At 39.6% G+C, this 16,494-nt stretch overlaps 2 protein-coding genes and 1 long non-coding RNA gene across 4 annotated transcripts; 1 reads left to right on the top strand and 2 right to left on the bottom strand.

Moving 5' to 3' along the window:
- Nucleotides 1–703: 703 nt before the first annotated feature.
- LOC109525899 (uncharacterized) lies at nt 704–5,408 on the bottom strand. The gene is made up of 3 exons (XR_002170225.1): nt 5,211–5,408; nt 4,427–4,473; nt 704–848 (listed from the first exon to the last, which is right to left on the bottom strand). It is a non-coding gene; the product is annotated as an uncharacterized LOC109525899 (long non-coding RNA).
- A 1,297-nt stretch (nt 5,409–6,705) lies between these two features.
- Nucleotides 6,706–11,334, bottom strand: utp15 (UTP15 small subunit processome component). Of its 2 annotated transcripts, none has more exons than XM_019889174.1 (12): nt 11,141–11,334; nt 10,609–10,740; nt 10,415–10,507; nt 10,133–10,317; nt 9,744–9,922; nt 9,536–9,661; nt 8,719–8,854; nt 8,531–8,615; nt 8,277–8,432; nt 7,751–7,852; nt 7,538–7,671; nt 6,706–7,353 (listed from the first exon to the last, which is right to left on the bottom strand). In XM_019889174.1, the coding sequence occupies exons 2-12, from the start codon at nt 10,696–10,698 to the stop codon at nt 7,053–7,055; spliced, it is 1,587 nt and encodes a 528-aa protein (XP_019744733.1). In that variant the 5' UTR covers nt 10,699–10,740; nt 11,141–11,334; the 3' UTR covers nt 6,706–7,052. The 2 variants fall into 2 exon arrangements, with proteins under 2 accessions (XP_019744733.1, XP_019744723.1); XM_019889164.1 differs by having other exon boundaries at nt 11,174–11,334.
- A 196-nt stretch (nt 11,335–11,530) lies between these two features.
- Nucleotides 11,531–14,451, top strand: LOC109527241 (transcription factor BTF3-like). Its single transcript, XM_019889043.1, has 6 exons — nt 11,531–11,605; nt 12,259–12,327; nt 12,406–12,519; nt 13,093–13,294; nt 13,369–13,425; nt 14,174–14,451. The coding sequence occupies exons 2-6, from the start codon at nt 12,259–12,261 to the stop codon at nt 14,218–14,220; spliced, it is 489 nt and encodes a 162-aa protein (XP_019744602.1). The 5' UTR covers nt 11,531–11,605; the 3' UTR covers nt 14,221–14,451.
- The last annotated feature ends 2,043 nt before the right edge of the window (nt 14,452–16,494 follow it).

Genomic DNA, 16,494 nt, shown 5'->3' with positions numbered 1-16,494 from the left:
ACTGTGCTTGCATATTTCCGTCTGGTACACGGTGATAATGATGATTTATTTTTTTTCGACAAAGGCAGGAACCCTTGGTCTTTAGCCACCTTTGTGCATTCACAGAGTGCACTTTTCGTAGCGGGAACGCTGGCCTGTGCGACCGCTTGCCATCGCGGTCAAACTGTACTGGGGCTTCGTAATGTTGACATATTGTTTGTGGCGCCGTTTCCCTCCTGAGAGGAAGCTGATAAGATTCTGTGCATTTCCAGACGTCAAGTCATGGATTTGGTCTGTGTGTGTGTGTGTGTGTGTGTGTGTGTGTGTGTGTGTCTGCATTTACAGTATATGATCGGAATGGTGATATCCTGTTCATGGCTATATCAGTGAAAGCATTGAAAACACCAGTTTTCCGAAGCAGGAGTTCCATATTTAAAAGATGCATTTTGTTTTGTTTTGTTTCTCTGCGTTAAGTAAGACATACATGAGGTAATATACAGTCGACCTGCCAAAGTCCATTCCCCAAAAGGTGTACAATTTGGAGATAAATAGGTCACGTCAAGGAAAATTTAGGAGTTCATCTTCGCGTGTGACACCATGCGAGACTTTGGCAAAACGTAAGACTAATCGACAAGGAAGAGATGAATTAATTTTGCTTGTTTTCATAAAACGAACTGAGGTGGACTTTGAGGTTCCACGGCACAATCACACATACGCATGCACATACCAGGCACTATGAAGCAGAGCATGACGTCGCTCTGAGCCCTGGTGACATGGACCAGTGTGGATCCTTCCAGAACAATGAAGACTTCGGCATCTTCAAGCATGGAATCCTCCCCCTCCAATAATGCAAACACTTTGGCCTGGCCCTGAGGTAAAAACAATTGAAAACCGGCATTAACTAGAAAGAGTTAAATGCGTAAAATATAGATTCATGGATTGGTTTTTTTTTTTGTTTTTTGTTTTTTAATTCTAGTGTACATTTGTAAATATTTGAGTGGTACACTAAATCTATCAACAGATTTTCTCTTGAGGGTACAATAAAAATTCCCCTCAATAAAAACAGGAATGCCTTTTTTTTTGTGTCTGCCGCAAAGACCCGCACTGATCCCAACAGGCCAGAACATTTTGGACGCCTGATCTGAGGAAGGAGAATGTGAATTAGAGCAGAACCATAGCACAGAGACATAGACTGATCGGAGCCTAAAATTGTCAATTGTGGATGTAACAATATATCTATGGCACTCTCATTTGACTGAGAATCCCAATTAGGAAGGCTGTGTTGAGGTCTTTTAAATGTGGGCCATTGTTTCAATGCAGGCAATTTAAGTACAACAAAACATGTGCAATTGCAAAAAAATAAATAAAAGTTAAAAGTAGGGACTTAATTATGAACATGAGGATGTGCACAATATGTAAAACATTTGGCTGATATACAACATAATAAATTCAAGCCTTTGGTCTCCACTCAAACAATGTGAGCATGTCCACTGAACGTGTGAAACCAGGCCACGCTGAAAAATGGATGCTCCTTCGTCTAACATCTTTCTTATGACTGGACATCCCTACATGTTTGAGCCGCCAAGACATAGCCACTAACAGCCTCCGGTGGCTAAAATGTATCCCGCTGGGTCATCGTGGGGCTTTTCTTCAAGCACCACCATGAGAGTTGATGTAGTTACTGGGTCCTGGGCCGGAGCATCAGCAGCAAGTACTGTTACAATGCCAGTGCACTGATCAACCGGTGATTAATAATTCATTTTAAAAGAGTGGTTTTCCATCAGGTAATTTTGCCAAAATTTATGTCCGCGTAAAATTACAATTCAATGACGAAAATAGAAGGCATGAATGACATTACAGAAATATTTACAAGCAGAGAATGAGATAACGGACAGTAATGGGGAAAGTATAATTTATCTGCTGCTTCTGAGTAATCTCATCAACCTCATCCCCGAGAGTTCTCCTGCATTGGACTGCAGCTCACTAGTTGCATGGCGGGCATAAATCTATTGCAAAAGACATACAGTAAAGCATCAATAGAGCAGATAGTGTGTGAATTATTCTGGGAAATATGAAGTGAATGAGGTACCAGAAAATGAGACAGGCTGTGAAACAGAAGGCAAGACAAAAGCGCCAGCTGTAAGGACGACCTTGAAAGACGGTGTACATGGAATATTAGAATTGTGTGGTAAGACAGTGTGGGCTTCACAAAGTGTTTCCAGTTGTCTCCTGTTCTCTTTCTTTCATTGGCATTTTTACATGCTTGGGGTTAGGGTTTAGAAAAAAATTCTTCGGCAGAGAAATGGGGGATACGTGTTTTCATGTGAAAACAAAGTCCTTGAATTTTCTTACCCATGTAACGCTGATCCGACGCGATTCATTTGCTCATTCATTTCTTTATATGAATTCAAACACACTCGCATCCCTTTTGCACAAATGGAATGGCCACCAGTGTCAATTTGTTTGTGTTATCCATGTATCCTTTCAATAACACTTGTCTTCAATAGCATCACGTTGAGTTAGAGCCTATAGCAGCTGACTTTTGGCAAGAGGCAGGCTAGATATAGCCTGGACTGGTTCCTGGTTGATCACAGGGCACCTCCAGACACTTGAGTCTTCAATAAATGTAACATGTATGTTTTTTCAAAGGCGGGAGGAAGTCGGAGTAGGCGAGGGAGGACCCACCCGAGCACAGGGAGAAGATACAAACTCCAAACAGGAAGGATTAAGGACACGCCAAACGTTAACCCACAATATTGCCCTTAATTTGTACAAATGTATAAATCAAGAAAATACACCACATCGAATTCCCAACCAATTCTGAGTGTATTCCAAAAGGCAGACTATTGTCATGAATGACATGAAATATGTTGCAAATCTTGTCAGACTTCAGTTCAAGCAACATACGCAGACTCACATTTAAAGCTATGTGAGTGTTTTGTTTATAAGTTTAACAGTGGTTAATTTTTTTTTTTAAACTTACGTGAAAATAAAGATTAGAAATTTAGATGCAGCAAAACGGATCACCTTCACCCAACCATCCATTTCGTCCATTTTCATTAGCCATTGACCTCATTAGGATTGTCGGTGAGCAGCAGTCTAGCAAATTCCATTATGCTTTTGCCTTGGGCTCCATTTTTTTGTGACCGTCACAAAATTCTGCACGGGATGTGGAGTTACTCTGCACGGAGGCATGTTAGACCTGATGTTGGTAATTTTGCAGTCAAACACAAGACGGCAGATCTGCAAGAGAGTGCTACGCCACTGTGGGAGTGGTCACATGGCAAACATGGCCAGTCAAAAAGGCTCCTTTCATTCCCTAGAAATGCAGCATGAGTTGCGCAAAAGAGTCTCCACAGGGCAGAAGTACATCAGCACCATGTGGCCGTTTGGAGATGAAGCAAGCAGTTAACCTCTTTTTTGAAGAAACTAGATTATATTCCAAATTGCTGCTTTACTCTATGAGCTGTAAACTGCCACCATCTAAGAAGCCCATCTCAAATTTTTTGCTCACAAGTCCATGCAAAAAGAAAATCAGTTGAACAGCTCGTATTTTTTTTAAAAACTCCTACATAAGGCTGGCAGCATCCCAGAAATTTTTTTGTTGCATCTCTCATTATCTATTGTATCACGCATCTTATCAATTAAAAAAAGGAATGGCTACGCTACAACAACAACAATTCTATCCCACAAACCAAAAAGACAACTATTAAGACTCTCCACTTTAATGATGATGTTGGTGCAAAGATCCGACTCATGGTAAAACAAGCAGCATGTCTTTCAGTGTTACAAATAGGATGTGCTCTTTATTTGTGTAGCCTTGCGGTGACCTCAACGTGACAAAGCAAACAACATGAACAAACGTTAAAGCCTAAGAAATATACCACCCCTTTGATCCTCACGTTAATATTTGCGTACACTATTGGGATCAAGAAAACTGAAAGGCGAAAAATATTTACCCTGAACACATCCGCTGAATGATTTCACAGGTACATATGTGTCACATGTGAGGCAAATAAATGTTCCTTTTTAACTGTGAGTAATTGAATGACAAATAAAAAATAAGACTTTGAATGAATCAAATGGTAACTGATTTGCCATTTAGACAAACATGATGCCAAGTTTCTATTCATAGTGGCACTGACTGATGTTTTTTTTTCCAACGAAACTACAATTCAAAAGACATATGTGACTCATTGAAAGACAGATGAAGGTCATTATACGACCATGGCATAAAAATACTTCAATCTCAACAACCTTTCTGAAGACCGACACAGGCCTTAAATCCTTGATATGCTCAAATGACGTGCGGTATTATTTCATGACATCCACTTGAGAGTAATGTACTTCTGAAATTATCGTCCCCAAGTTTAGTTTTGTTCTCCCATTTTAATATTCTAATTCCATATTACTGACATCAAGACTGCAAACTGGAGCACATACTCACATAGAGGGGCACTTTCCTTCTGCTCAGCTCCATTTTTGCTGCACCTGCTGGAAGAAAATGGCACTTAAATAGGCATTTGAGAACAAAGGATACTTGATAATGGTCACCTTATTTTGTTAGGTCTGCCTCTTCAGATCTTGAAGGGATTAGCAAACATTATCTGTTAGAGGCGGAGTTTTACTGTGACATGATTATCTTTTCATGAAATTAAGCTGATCATCTTAAATATTTGACTTTTTATCCAAGTGTACATGCTGTTCCACGAGACCTAATTTGATAAACATGCACAATAGTCACTATGTTTTTTTGTGTGTGTGTGTGTGTGTGTGTGTGTGTGTGTGTGTGTGTGTGTGTGTGTGTGTGTGTGTGTGTGTGTGTTTGTAGACATCTCCAATGGAAAAAAATATTCAATTTCAGTGATGCATGGTTAAGATCTGTTTTTAGTCCGACTGATGAGCTTTGTTATCTCTGCAAAACTGAATTAGATTTCACTTTTACAGCACTGCGAATAATACAATGTAAAGGCCAAAACTACATGGCATGCTGTTTTTCTTTTTTATTTTTTTGCAGGTAAATGATTTAACTATTGTCAGTGGGATCAATACGAGCATATTAGCACTTTTTTTCTTATAGTAGGAGAGAGAGAGAGAGAGAGAGAGAGAGAGAGAGAGAGAGAGAGAGAGAGAGAGAGAGAGAGAGAGAGAGATAACACTAAACAGTTAGCATAAATAAAAGATAAAATAATAACAAAAATATAAAAGATTACTGATGTGTACTTACTTACCTTTGCGGGAGCGAGACCAAAATACCACTAAGAAATACGACAGTCCTCTTCAAAGATACGAGTAAACCACCCTTGGCTCCATTCCTTTTCTTTTTGTTAATAATTCACGTGTTCGTGCAAATAACTTCAAGTATTTTCGGCGTGGCTGCTATTTAAAGGGGGAGTGACCGGTGACGATACCACAAACCCGCAACCTCCTTTTCTTTGAGCGATAATTGACACTTCCTCACTTGTCAAACTAAAGTGATTGTTTGGGTAGCAGTGACCTCTAAAGCAAAAATCCAGTACTGCAGGTATCACGGAAATCCAATTGAAGTGGAGGGGTAACAGTGGCTCTTTGGTTTACAAGTCGAGTGTATTTGTGATGTAAGTGATATTGTAAATGTTGGAATTGTTACGCTTATAGCTCTATGAAATTTCATGATAAGGATGTAATATGTTGCTGTTATGCAAAAATGTATTCCATTTAGGTAGCACTTTTTTACCCTGTACAACTTCAGCAATTTTTTTTGTATTTATTTTTTACATCTTCCTTCACGCATTAGCCCTTTGAGGCACAGCGGTCACTACAGTGGACAGTTTATCATGTTACAGGGTCCATGAAATGGTTATGGACGTATCGGTCTGATGAAACTAAAGTTGCACTTTTTATCCATCACTTCAAAAGCGTTCAGAACAGACCAATCAAATTTATACTAATGCCAAGTAGGAGTCAGCATAAACCTGAGACCATTTAATTAACGTGCCTCAGATTAAACCTAAATAAAGTCCAGCTGTTCTAGTAGGCTGTTCCAGGCATTTTTGTCGTCATATCTTACAGCACAAGTCATGGCTCACAAAGAGCTTCTAAAGCACCGGAGTGATCTCATTGTTCCAAGACATCAGTCAGAGGAAGGGCACAAAAGAAATTCCAAATGGACCACGGAACACAGGGACAACAAAATCCTGCTGTGTAGCCTTTTTATATCAACTCCATCTACAGTATGTGTGTGAAGTCATGTTACTGAACGTTTTATGGTAATCAGATCGTGATTCAGGAATTTTATTTAGTTACAAATATTCAGGGAATCTGAATCATGGGTTTAAGTAGTAAGTATGTTAGATACCACCTTTTTCAGGCCGATACCAGTTTGATTACTGGTTTTCACTCTGAGGACTCATCGATAACTCCAAATAATTTTGATATATAACATTTAATTTAACACAATGTCAAAAGTTTGTGTCAAACATTCACAGAATAGCACCAACTACTGCCAAGGAGGTCTTAATTTCAGATTGGTTTGTAACACTGGCTGGTATCGCTAGGCTCCACGAGAGCCGATACCTTAAAATAAGGCCAATATCGCCACGATACAGATACCTGGTGTCTGGTACTTGCCCATCCCTAATAAGTAGGAGTGAATTATTAGGATTTTAAAAGTTAGCTCTATGTTCAGGTGATAAATGAGGGAGGTCCATGCCGAATGTCACTTTTAAAATACTTTCAAATACTGAGCAGGTTCCAACATTGTTTATTCATGTCTTCTTAATAAATGTTTCTCAATGGATACAATATGAAAACACCATCCAGCCATTGAGAAATGCTCACTCATACATTAACAATTGAAGTATAATTAAAAGACTTAACAAAAAAAAAAAATTTAAAACACTTTTTTTTTTTTTAATGAGAATCCTCATTCAGGAAAACACATTTTATTAAATGTGAGTGTTTGAAGGTCCTCAAACATGAACCAAACTGATATTATCTGATGGAGCCATGTGTTGCCCGTCACATGAGGCAAATTCAGGCTGATTGGATGTTTAATACAAGCTGTTAAGGGTTACATTCCATCCCAGGGTACATCAGGTTGCCTGGAACTGAGGTTGTGAGGCACTCGTCTCTCCTTTGGCCAGTCCATTGGATCTGTTCACACCCAGGCACGGCACCTCCTTCCTCGGGAGATGGCAAGCAAACACAGTGTCCAACATACCCAGCACTTCCACGAGGTCTTGCTGGTAGTCGATTTCTCTCTCCAGCAGATCATGGAGACGCAAAAGCTGGCGGTCCACGATGGACGATTGGCCAATGACCGACCCATAAATGTCCAGCATCATCTCAGCTGCTATGACGAGGACAGGGGTGAACCTGGGGTCAACCAGGTGCCTGGAGAAGATGAAGGAATGGAAACCGTAAATGATTATTTACTTAAATTCAAGACAATTATACCGACTTACCATATTTTCACTTTTGCCCTCACCGGGCTCCATTCTGAACACCCATTATAGTTGGCCAACGCAAGTATTATGTTTACATGCAGCAAAGTTAACATCCAGTGCGATAGTCTCACCCTATTAAAAAGTTGAGCAACCGAGTGACTTCCTGTTCATTCCGTCCTGCGAGAGCATTTTTCAAAGTTCCTCTTCGATCCAAGTCCTTTATAAGAGCGATTGGAATTTCCGGCTTCTTTTGTCTTATCCATGACTGCAATCCAAGCAGACATTTTATAAACTTATGATGTTTTTGCCTGAAATACAGACTAATGGTGAGCTAAAAGACATACCTGCATAGCTGTATCCAAAGCCTTGGAAGCACTAAATTTCTTCAGATGTTTGTCATATTGTGCTAGATGCTGTTTCACAGGTTTACTGACAAGATAATCATCCTGGGGAAAAATAAAGACCAACTCACTAGAGGAAATCATGGCCTGGATGACACTGAAATTAAATTTCACAGCTTTACGAAGAATGGGAAGCAGCACCGCCGAGTTATGCCACAATTTGTGAATGGCTTGTGGATGCTTGGGCTAATGTGTCTGCTTTCTGCTGTCTTCGTTATTCATTGTTTTATTGTTCCTTGTTGTATGAATTATTTCTGCTCCATGTACAGCACTTGGTATACAGTGGTGGCTGTTTTAAAGTGCTTTGCAAATACAGTTGAATTGAGTTGTGGCCCATGTCGAGAGCAATTAAAACATTTTTTTCATGTTGTCCCTGCAGCTAACCCATATTTCAAACCATTTACTTGCTACTTCTGTAATTAAAAAATAATAATTACAATACGGACAACAAAATCCCAGTAATGCTTACCTGTTGAGGGATGTAGTTCTTCCCTTTGACAAACACACGATATGCCGGTCGTCGCCGATGTTGACCTGACAGTTCAGTTGACTCCTCAGGGTTTTTCCTGTGTTTGATGCTCAGGATACCGTTGGTCATACCCACAGCAATAGTCTCATCATCTGGCTGTGAAGAAAAATAACGAGCCAAAAATAGATTCACGGTACTGGTGACAACTTGTACAGGTGTGACTCAAAGGTGAAGCGTTGTTTGAATTTCCTTACAGCCAAAGCCAAACTGAGAATGGAGGTAGCATAATCAAAGTTGTGCACCACTTTGTAGTTGGTCGTGTTGTACACCTTCACGTGCCTAAATAGACAAAAATATTAAATAAGAGCGCACCCAAAAAAAGCACACTCATGACTGGCTTTTAGAGCATTAGTGTGTCAAGCGCAAATCATAGTTTTTGTACCTGTCCAGGGACGCTGACAGCATTCTTTGGCCACTGCTGCTCAGACACAGACAGGTGACAGTTTTGTGATGGTTCCTCAGTGACACCAGGGGCTGGCCGCCTTTCAGCAGATCCCACACTTTGACATATCGCCCTCCTGGAAAGACCAGCAAATTACAGTACAGGCCTTGATTGAGGCTTCCCAACACTACTGCTTTTGACACTACAACCATTGCCGTATTTTCACAACCAAAAGTCGCACTAAAAAGTCTTACATTTTCTGCAAAATGGATGAGGCACCTAATAATAAGATTTACTAAGACTGAGAGGCAGCGCCGGGCGATTTATGCCACAATTTGTGCATGCATTGTGTATGCATGGTCTAACGTGTCTGCTTGCAATGTTTCTGAGCTTTCTCAAAAGCCGGCACCATTTCTGAGGAGCCGCACGACAACCGAGACTGACTCTGACAATGACATGAGGGAACCTGGCATGTTTGATTGTGAACTTGTGCAGCTGGTCATTTTGGACACAGAAGATTAGGACTTTGGGGGATTTGAGTATGAGGATGGATCAAAAAATAGTGTGAGTACATTGTTAAATACTTCAATAAAGTACAACCGAACTCAGTTTTGCTCCCGTTGCCTTTTTAAAAACATATGCTAAAGTGCATGCATGCTACCGTATTTTTTAAGCTAACATACGTTTTACCGCAATTGCATCTGTTAATGCAATATGTCTTGTGTCTGTGTTAAATACAGAAATAGCACCCGTAACTGACACTATGGCTTTTAATACGGTGTGCTGTATGGTCTTGAAAATACAGTATAGTACATACCTGCTGAGACAAGAAGTCCTTCAGAAGGGTACAGAAGCACACTTTCCACTGGCTGGCCATGATCCATAGTCATTACAGACTTGTCAACTCTGGCATCAAACAGTTTAATTGAGTGGTCGTATGATCCTGAGAGGAAGAATAAAAAATAGTCACATTTTGCACTTGTCATCATACTGTACTAGCTTTCACTTTATTACGATTTAACCACCCGTAATGAAGAGATCCCTGTTGAGTTTGCTGGTGACACCACAGCGAATGTAATCTGTGTGTTCTTGGTAGGTGGTGAGCTCTGTCGCATTGGGGATGTCCCACACTCGGCAAGTGTAGTCGTCCGACCCAGTAACGATTTGGTACCGATCAGAGGTGAAGTCTGTCACGTGTACAGCCCTGAGTGGATTTAAATGGCAAGAGGATAAGACGTGCATCTGTATATAGTCATGAACAGGAGATACCAAGCTTGTGCATTTGTAAATGTTGTCAGACAGTTAAGATCAACATTCAATTCAGTCAATGGATCACTCAAGAATTCATTATTACACTTCTCAAGCTCAGGCAATTTTAAATGATGAAAATATTAAAAAGAAGTGTATTTCCTACTTTGTATGTCCTTTGAATTTCCTGAGTGCCACCTTGCCACTGACGTCAAAAAGCTGCACAACCGAATCCTCACATCCCGCCACGAGGAGCTGACCATCTGAACGGAACCTCCCGCAGTATGCAGTGTCCTTAAATCGTGTGAATGTCTTCACAGGCTCCTGGGAGAATGGGCCATAAATGTGGATCTAAAAGGGAGGGGAAAAATAAAACATGTAAATAAATGCTACATAGCATGGTATAATAAAATTATAAGTGCATTCTGGAAAACACAAGCCATCATACTCGTGTAAATGCTGTCACAGCAAAGTTATGGGGGGCCACAGGAGAGACGTCGATATTCGTGACCGATCCAAATTCTTTTATCTGGACTGGAGCCTGTTGAAGGAAAAACAGAACTACAGTATCACAACTGAGAATCAATATGGGACATACACATTGTATTACCATGTCTAATAACCAGACCTGGAGACACTCACCTTGTAGTTTTTCCAATACAGAGTTTCCTGTGTGACTTTCTCTCCAAGTTTAGGATAAACCGGAATTTTCGTTGGTTTAAATGAAGCCATTTCTGCGTGTGTGTAGTTCCTTTTAGTCACAAAGTACTCTGCCTGTTAAAGTATATAGTATTTGACATGGTGGGTGGGGGGTAATCAAATGTTAAGCAGCAAGGGCACAAAATACACTGTTGTTGTTTGTCCACAGACACTTATATATTTTAAAACTGATATAAAACACGTGGCAGTTATATGAAAATGATAGCAAAACATTCTAACAACCTGGCTAACAAAAGTTTGTTGATATCTTTCTGCTCAATAAGACATTTCACAACTTTTTCTGATGGCATGGCAGGACTGTACAATGCCACCACTTATGGCGAACAAAATGTGTTTAAATAAGGAATACATTTCTTGAAAATAGCACGGTAACACAACTGTGATAACAAAACTACAAAACGTGAGTCAACATGCTCAGAGAAGCAGAGTTAAGTTAGCACACCAGCACGTTTACCTTCGCTACGAAAAACCGCTTGGGCAGTTTTACCTTTGAAAGTCCAGTGGGTTTAAATACTCCTTAAATATAGATCTTTAAAATTACAGGATATGAAAGTCGTCTAAATAGATGAACAAAACATTAGGCATCAAAACATTTTATCACGTTGCCACAAGCTGCCATGGAGGCGGCCATCATAGTTACAATATTCACTTCCGTTTCACTTAGAAACAAACTTTATTGTTCATGGAATCTTACAAAAATGTATTTTTGATAAAAGACTGTTTTATATCACTTCATGATTTAAATTTTAATTACTTTTTGTACTTTATGATTTATCAAAAAGTACAATAATGTTCTCAAATTAATATATTTAGACAAGATCTTTCTCTAGGGAGGCTTCCTGAATGCGTCACTTCCGACTTTGGACCCTTTCTCCTAGCTTATATCAGTTGTGTGAGGCGCGTGTTTACAAACTCCCAGGTCAGTTTACAAAATTCTAAACTTTATCAAGTAATCCATCCTCTTATAATTTTATTCTGTGGTATGCTTAGAATCATTCACCCGATACCGTTTTTAAAAGAGTAATACAACCACCAGACATCTGCTAATGTCTACTTGAAGAGGCCTCACCGAGCCAATTAGCTTGGGTGGCTATTAGCTTTCTTACACGCAAGACTGATAAGTAGCACTCCGTCTGATAAGTAGCACTCCATTTAACATAGCTCGAAACATCGTAGGCTTAATAATATTGCCCATTGACAACCAATAGTGTAAGGTTAATATAAATAGCTAAATGCATGTGAGATGATCGTGGTGGACTTGGTCAAAACTTTAGTCTTCGTCTATTTTTAAAGCGTGCGGCATCTGAACCCCAACAAAGTGGGATTTGGGAGATTTTCATGGTTGACAATTCACTGTAATTGCAAAGCTTATTTACCTAAAAAGTCTGTATTTGAACGAGTTGTAATGATAGTAGTTTAGGTTTTAGAGTTGTCTCAAAAGGTAACCTGTAGTTCTGAGTGATTTTCATCAAAACCGTGTAAAACATGTGATGCAAATAACCAACTTGTGTGAAGATTCATTGTACTTCCTTAAGTCTTTGCTGATTTCAACATCTTTTTTTCTGATCATAGATGAAGGAGGCCATAATGAACCAGGAGAAGCTTGCCAAACTGCAGGCGCAGGTCCGCATAGGTGGCAAGGTAAGATGGTGCATGCCAGACCAGTTTTAATTCCTGTAGAGCACTTCTGCCAACTGACATACTTGTTGCTTTTTATAGGGTACGGCTCGCAGAAAGAAGAAGGTGTTGCACCGAACTGCGACAACAGATGACAAGAAGCTTCAGTTCTCCCTCAAGAAGCTGGGAGTCAACAATATCTCCGGTATTGAGGAGGTATGAATGACAGGATCAGGCTTGGAAACGTTTGCCTCATGAAATACAATACAATGGCTGTATAAAAAAATGTGGGAGTAGAGCCACACCAATGTTTTTTTTTTTTCTTTTTTGGCCCATGCCGATTTTTGGTAGATAAAAATACAGATTACTGATTAATCCGCTGAAGAATCAATAAAATTATAATGCATAAAATATATTTTTCCCATATGCATTTCAGTGGGTGTCTATTATACGCAGATTTTCACTATTTCCTGGCCGGCATGGTCCCTATTCCTTGTGAATAGTCAGGGTCAGTGCAATATGAGCGAAGAAGTAAAATTTTCGCTTTAAACGCTTCATCTGTGCCCCACTGAACGCATGTACGCCTGACCACGTGAACTGCATTGACTGTTTATGGAAACGCACCATCGTACACGCTCAACTTGTGTTGGGTCTGACAGCAGCATAATGAGGAAAAGTGCTGTAGATAAATGGATTACTGGACTATGCTATCAGGAGGCAAAAATGCATGATGAAGGCAAGGTCCCCTTCCTTTCGGACCACTTAAAAAATGTTCTACTGTCTCCGAAGGTGAATATGTTCACAAACCAGGGTACAGTTATCCACTTCAACAACCCAAAGGTGCAGGCATCCCTAGCGGCCAATACCTTCACCATCACGGGCCACGCCGAAAACAAACAGCTCACGGAGATGCTCCCGGGAATTCTAAACCAGCTGGGAGCGGATAGTCTCACCAGTCTAAGGCGATTAGCGGAGACGCTGCCCAAGCCAAGTATGACAGACATTTTCAACTCTTTGGTTTTGCTTTTTTGAGTCCACACTCAGCAATGTCTGTGTTTTTCATAGCCGGGGAGAGCGAAGCACCCACGTTCGCTGCCGAAGAAGAGGATGATGAAGTTCCTGGTGAGCAATGGCACATCCACAACTCACAAAAAGTTTGGAATAGTTGGTGTCTGTTTACAATTTCAGGATGAAATCATTATGAACGAAGAGATTTACATGTGAACTTATCTGACCTTTTCAAAACTTTTGAATGCATATGTCCAACTTTTCAGTGTTTCAGCGCTGCCCAACTTGCTGTTCTCTAACAAGCAGCTGAATAACAACTTTCACGACAGGTTTTTGGTTTATGATGTACTGACTGGCAACATGTAGCACCGCTTTCCACACTCTCACTCACCCCGTTGCGAGAAATGCATTTGTTTAGTCCATGGTAAGCTGTGACTTTGTCGAGCAATATAACACGACACTTTAGCGTGTCCTTGCGGAAACACTATTAAGGCACGTCAAGGAGAGCATTTAAACTTCTTTTTTTTTTAATTTTTTTTTTTTTTAAATACGCAAGCTTCGGGGTGCGGTTATGTTCCTTATTTAAAATTAACAGTGTTCTGCTTCTTAAACTTGAATCATATTTTGAGTATTATAAGAATCTGTGTTCATGATTACTATTTATCCAGTGTGTATCAATGTTCTCATTTCATCCCTCCCTTAAGAGCACATAAACACAAATAAACGTTAAACAGATGGACATTCAAACATTTTGAGAAGGCCAAATTAAGTGCACCTTCATCTGTAGTGTTTAATAGCCCTCACGTTGTGTGAGTAGTGGACAACCATCCAAGACCCTCCTAACCACTCTTTCATATTTCAGATCTTGTGGAGAACTTCGACGAGGCTTCAAAGAATGAGGCCAACTAACATATCGACAAGCACAAACTCTGAACTCACCGCGGCAAGTTGATTTGAGATCAAATGAGTAAAAGTGATCCTCCCTGTCTTCTACTACACAGCTCTCTGTCATTCTGCAGTAAAGTATTTAATTCAGCAGTTCTTTGTCTTTCTTAATGCTGCCACTCCTTTGCGATGCCAACATACTTAACATGTTCTAGTGGAACTAATCACATAATAAAGATGACATTTAAACAAAAAGATTTCATCATTTTATACATGCAGCAGTATGTTAAAATCAAACTTAGCGGGGGACGTTTAAGACGGTGGTGGCTTGTGACAGTGACGAATAAGAAAATCCATTTTTTGACACTCGTCATTTAATCAGATACAAAGTGGAAGTTGAGTTTCGCAGAAGGAAAAAAAATGTCTTGACCTTCACTATCTGAAGCTGAAGATCACAAAACCACAGAAAGGAAAATATGAACAAACCGAAACTTGCATATTTACTAAGTAAAGGACACTACTATCACACACTGTCATATCTATTCCTGAATATGTAGCAACAACAACCTAGTCATTTACCTCCCATGGATTTGCGAGAATAAGCTTCAGTTTACAGTGACCTGCAGTACAGAAAATGACTGGATACAATATTTTAAACATTACCCCCACCATGGCATAAAAAATACTAACTCCAGAGATTTATGTTCATGTCAATCAGGTTCGGGGTCTAACAGAATACATGTTGCATAATCAGGATACAAAAACCTTATCTTTTCTGTTAGCTGTTGAAAAAAATTTTGGGGCCAAGAAACCTTTTCCAGCCTTAGCAGAGCAACAGCCAACAAGTCACATTGTCACATTATATAGCTCAATGGGCCACCGTGGACTCTATCTGCAATCTTGTCAGCAAACTGGCTGATCATTAGTGCCATTTGGACTACGACAGCCCACTGGATGTGTTAGGCTTCCCAAAAGCGACTCTGTTTCAAAGCGACATAGGGGGAATTAAATAAATATTCATTGTAAATAATCAAGGGTTTCCGGGATCTTTAAAAAAAGTCTGAAAAGGCACTGAATCCATTAAGGGTTTTAATTAAAACAATAAATAGGATTTTGATTGTAGATCGTGTGAAATCTCAAAATAAATGACAATTCTTTTTTTAAAAAAAGTTCACCGAATGACAAGTGGTCATAATCACACAATCACCATAATGGCACCAACAAAACAGTGATGAGGACACTTAAGAGCAGATGGCAAGTCATTTATGAAGGCTACTGGAGCAACTTTGGACAGGATGGGGCATTGGAAAATACTGCAAAGGTGGCCTTCATTTTAAAATTAAATTAAAAAGTCAATCCGAATTTGCTTTAAGAAATAGGAACCTTAAATAATATTTAGGGTTCCTATTTCTTACTTATGCATGCAAACAGCGGGCTATCTTGCACGCTAGCACCTTCTGAAGTGTTTTAACTCGCATCACATATCACCCAATGCTTTATTATTAAAACAACATATTAAAAAGATGTGCTTGTCACTGAGAATAAAAAAAGGTTGTCATCCCAGGCAATCATCATCACCATATCAAAATAAGTTAGCTAATAGCATATACAGTGAACTGGTGAACTCGCTAGCTATCGGTAGCATGGCAAACAAGTGATTAGCATTTAGCACATCTGTCTCCCACTTCTGAGGTTTTGGATTTGAAATTCCAGTAAACCATGCCTATTAAACAGTCATACAGAAAACCAAACAAATATTTATTGCCCCAATATTTTATTTATTTTGTCTTTAATATCATATTTGATGTTGGAGTAATCTAGACATTACTTTAATATTGTGGTACTTGGATTACACTAGCCGCATTTTTTTTAGCAAGGAAGCGGTAACTGTATAGGAATAGATATTTTAAGTAACCCTCCCAACCCTGATATTAACGTAGTCAGTGAATGAAAATAAAAACGATGATACATAGAAGCAGCCCTGTGGGAAATGTAAGTTGCTATTTACAACACGAAACCACTTTTTGTACACGCACGTCAGGAAGCTGTTATGTGTATGAGGAAGTCTTACGTTGTCATTTGCCAACAGTTTGTTCTTCCCCATTGAATGAGTAATAAGCATGGAAATTCCTGTTTGGGACATCCCGCCGCCATCTTTTCCCATAGAGTTACATGAATGACATTGCATTACACGGAAACCTTTTTATGTGAAATTTGGCTAAAATTCTTTTTTTCCCCACAAATATTTACTAATTTGTCAGTCCACGTGGCTGTGTTATTTTTTTATATTATATTATA

The sequence above is a fragment of the Hippocampus comes genome, unplaced genomic scaffold (genome assembly GCF_001891065.2).
Source record: "Hippocampus comes isolate QL1 unplaced genomic scaffold, H_comes_QL1_v1.1 scaffold155, whole genome shotgun sequence".
NCBI lineage: Eukaryota > Metazoa > Chordata > Actinopteri > Syngnathiformes > Syngnathidae > Hippocampus > Hippocampus comes.
This window is presented reverse-complemented; position numbering and strand designations above follow the sequence as displayed.

Excerpts from the sequence above, each read along its gene's own strand:
- utp15 (XM_019889174.1), bottom strand. The coding sequence starts at position 10,698 with ATGGCTTCATTTAAACCAACGAAAATTCCGGTTTATCCTAAACTTGGA. Across the intron at positions 9,662-9,743 it reads CAGGGATCTCTTCATTACGG|GATCATACGACCACTCAATT; the intron begins GTGGTTAAATCG and ends TCTTCCTCTCAG. Across the intron at positions 8,616-8,718 it reads CTGTCAGCGTCCCTGGACAG|GCACGTGAAGGTGTACAACA; the intron begins GTACAAAAACTA and ends TTGTCTATTTAG.
- LOC109527241 (XM_019889043.1), top strand. The coding sequence starts at position 12,259 with ATGAAGGAGGCCATAATGAACCAGGAGAAGCTTGCCAAACTGCAGGCG. Across the intron at positions 12,328-12,405 it reads AGGTCCGCATAGGTGGCAAG|GGTACGGCTCGCAGAAAGAA; the intron begins GTAAGATGGTGC and ends TGCTTTTTATAG. Across the intron at positions 13,295-13,368 it reads GGAGACGCTGCCCAAGCCAA|CCGGGGAGAGCGAAGCACCC; the intron begins GTATGACAGACA and ends TGTTTTTCATAG.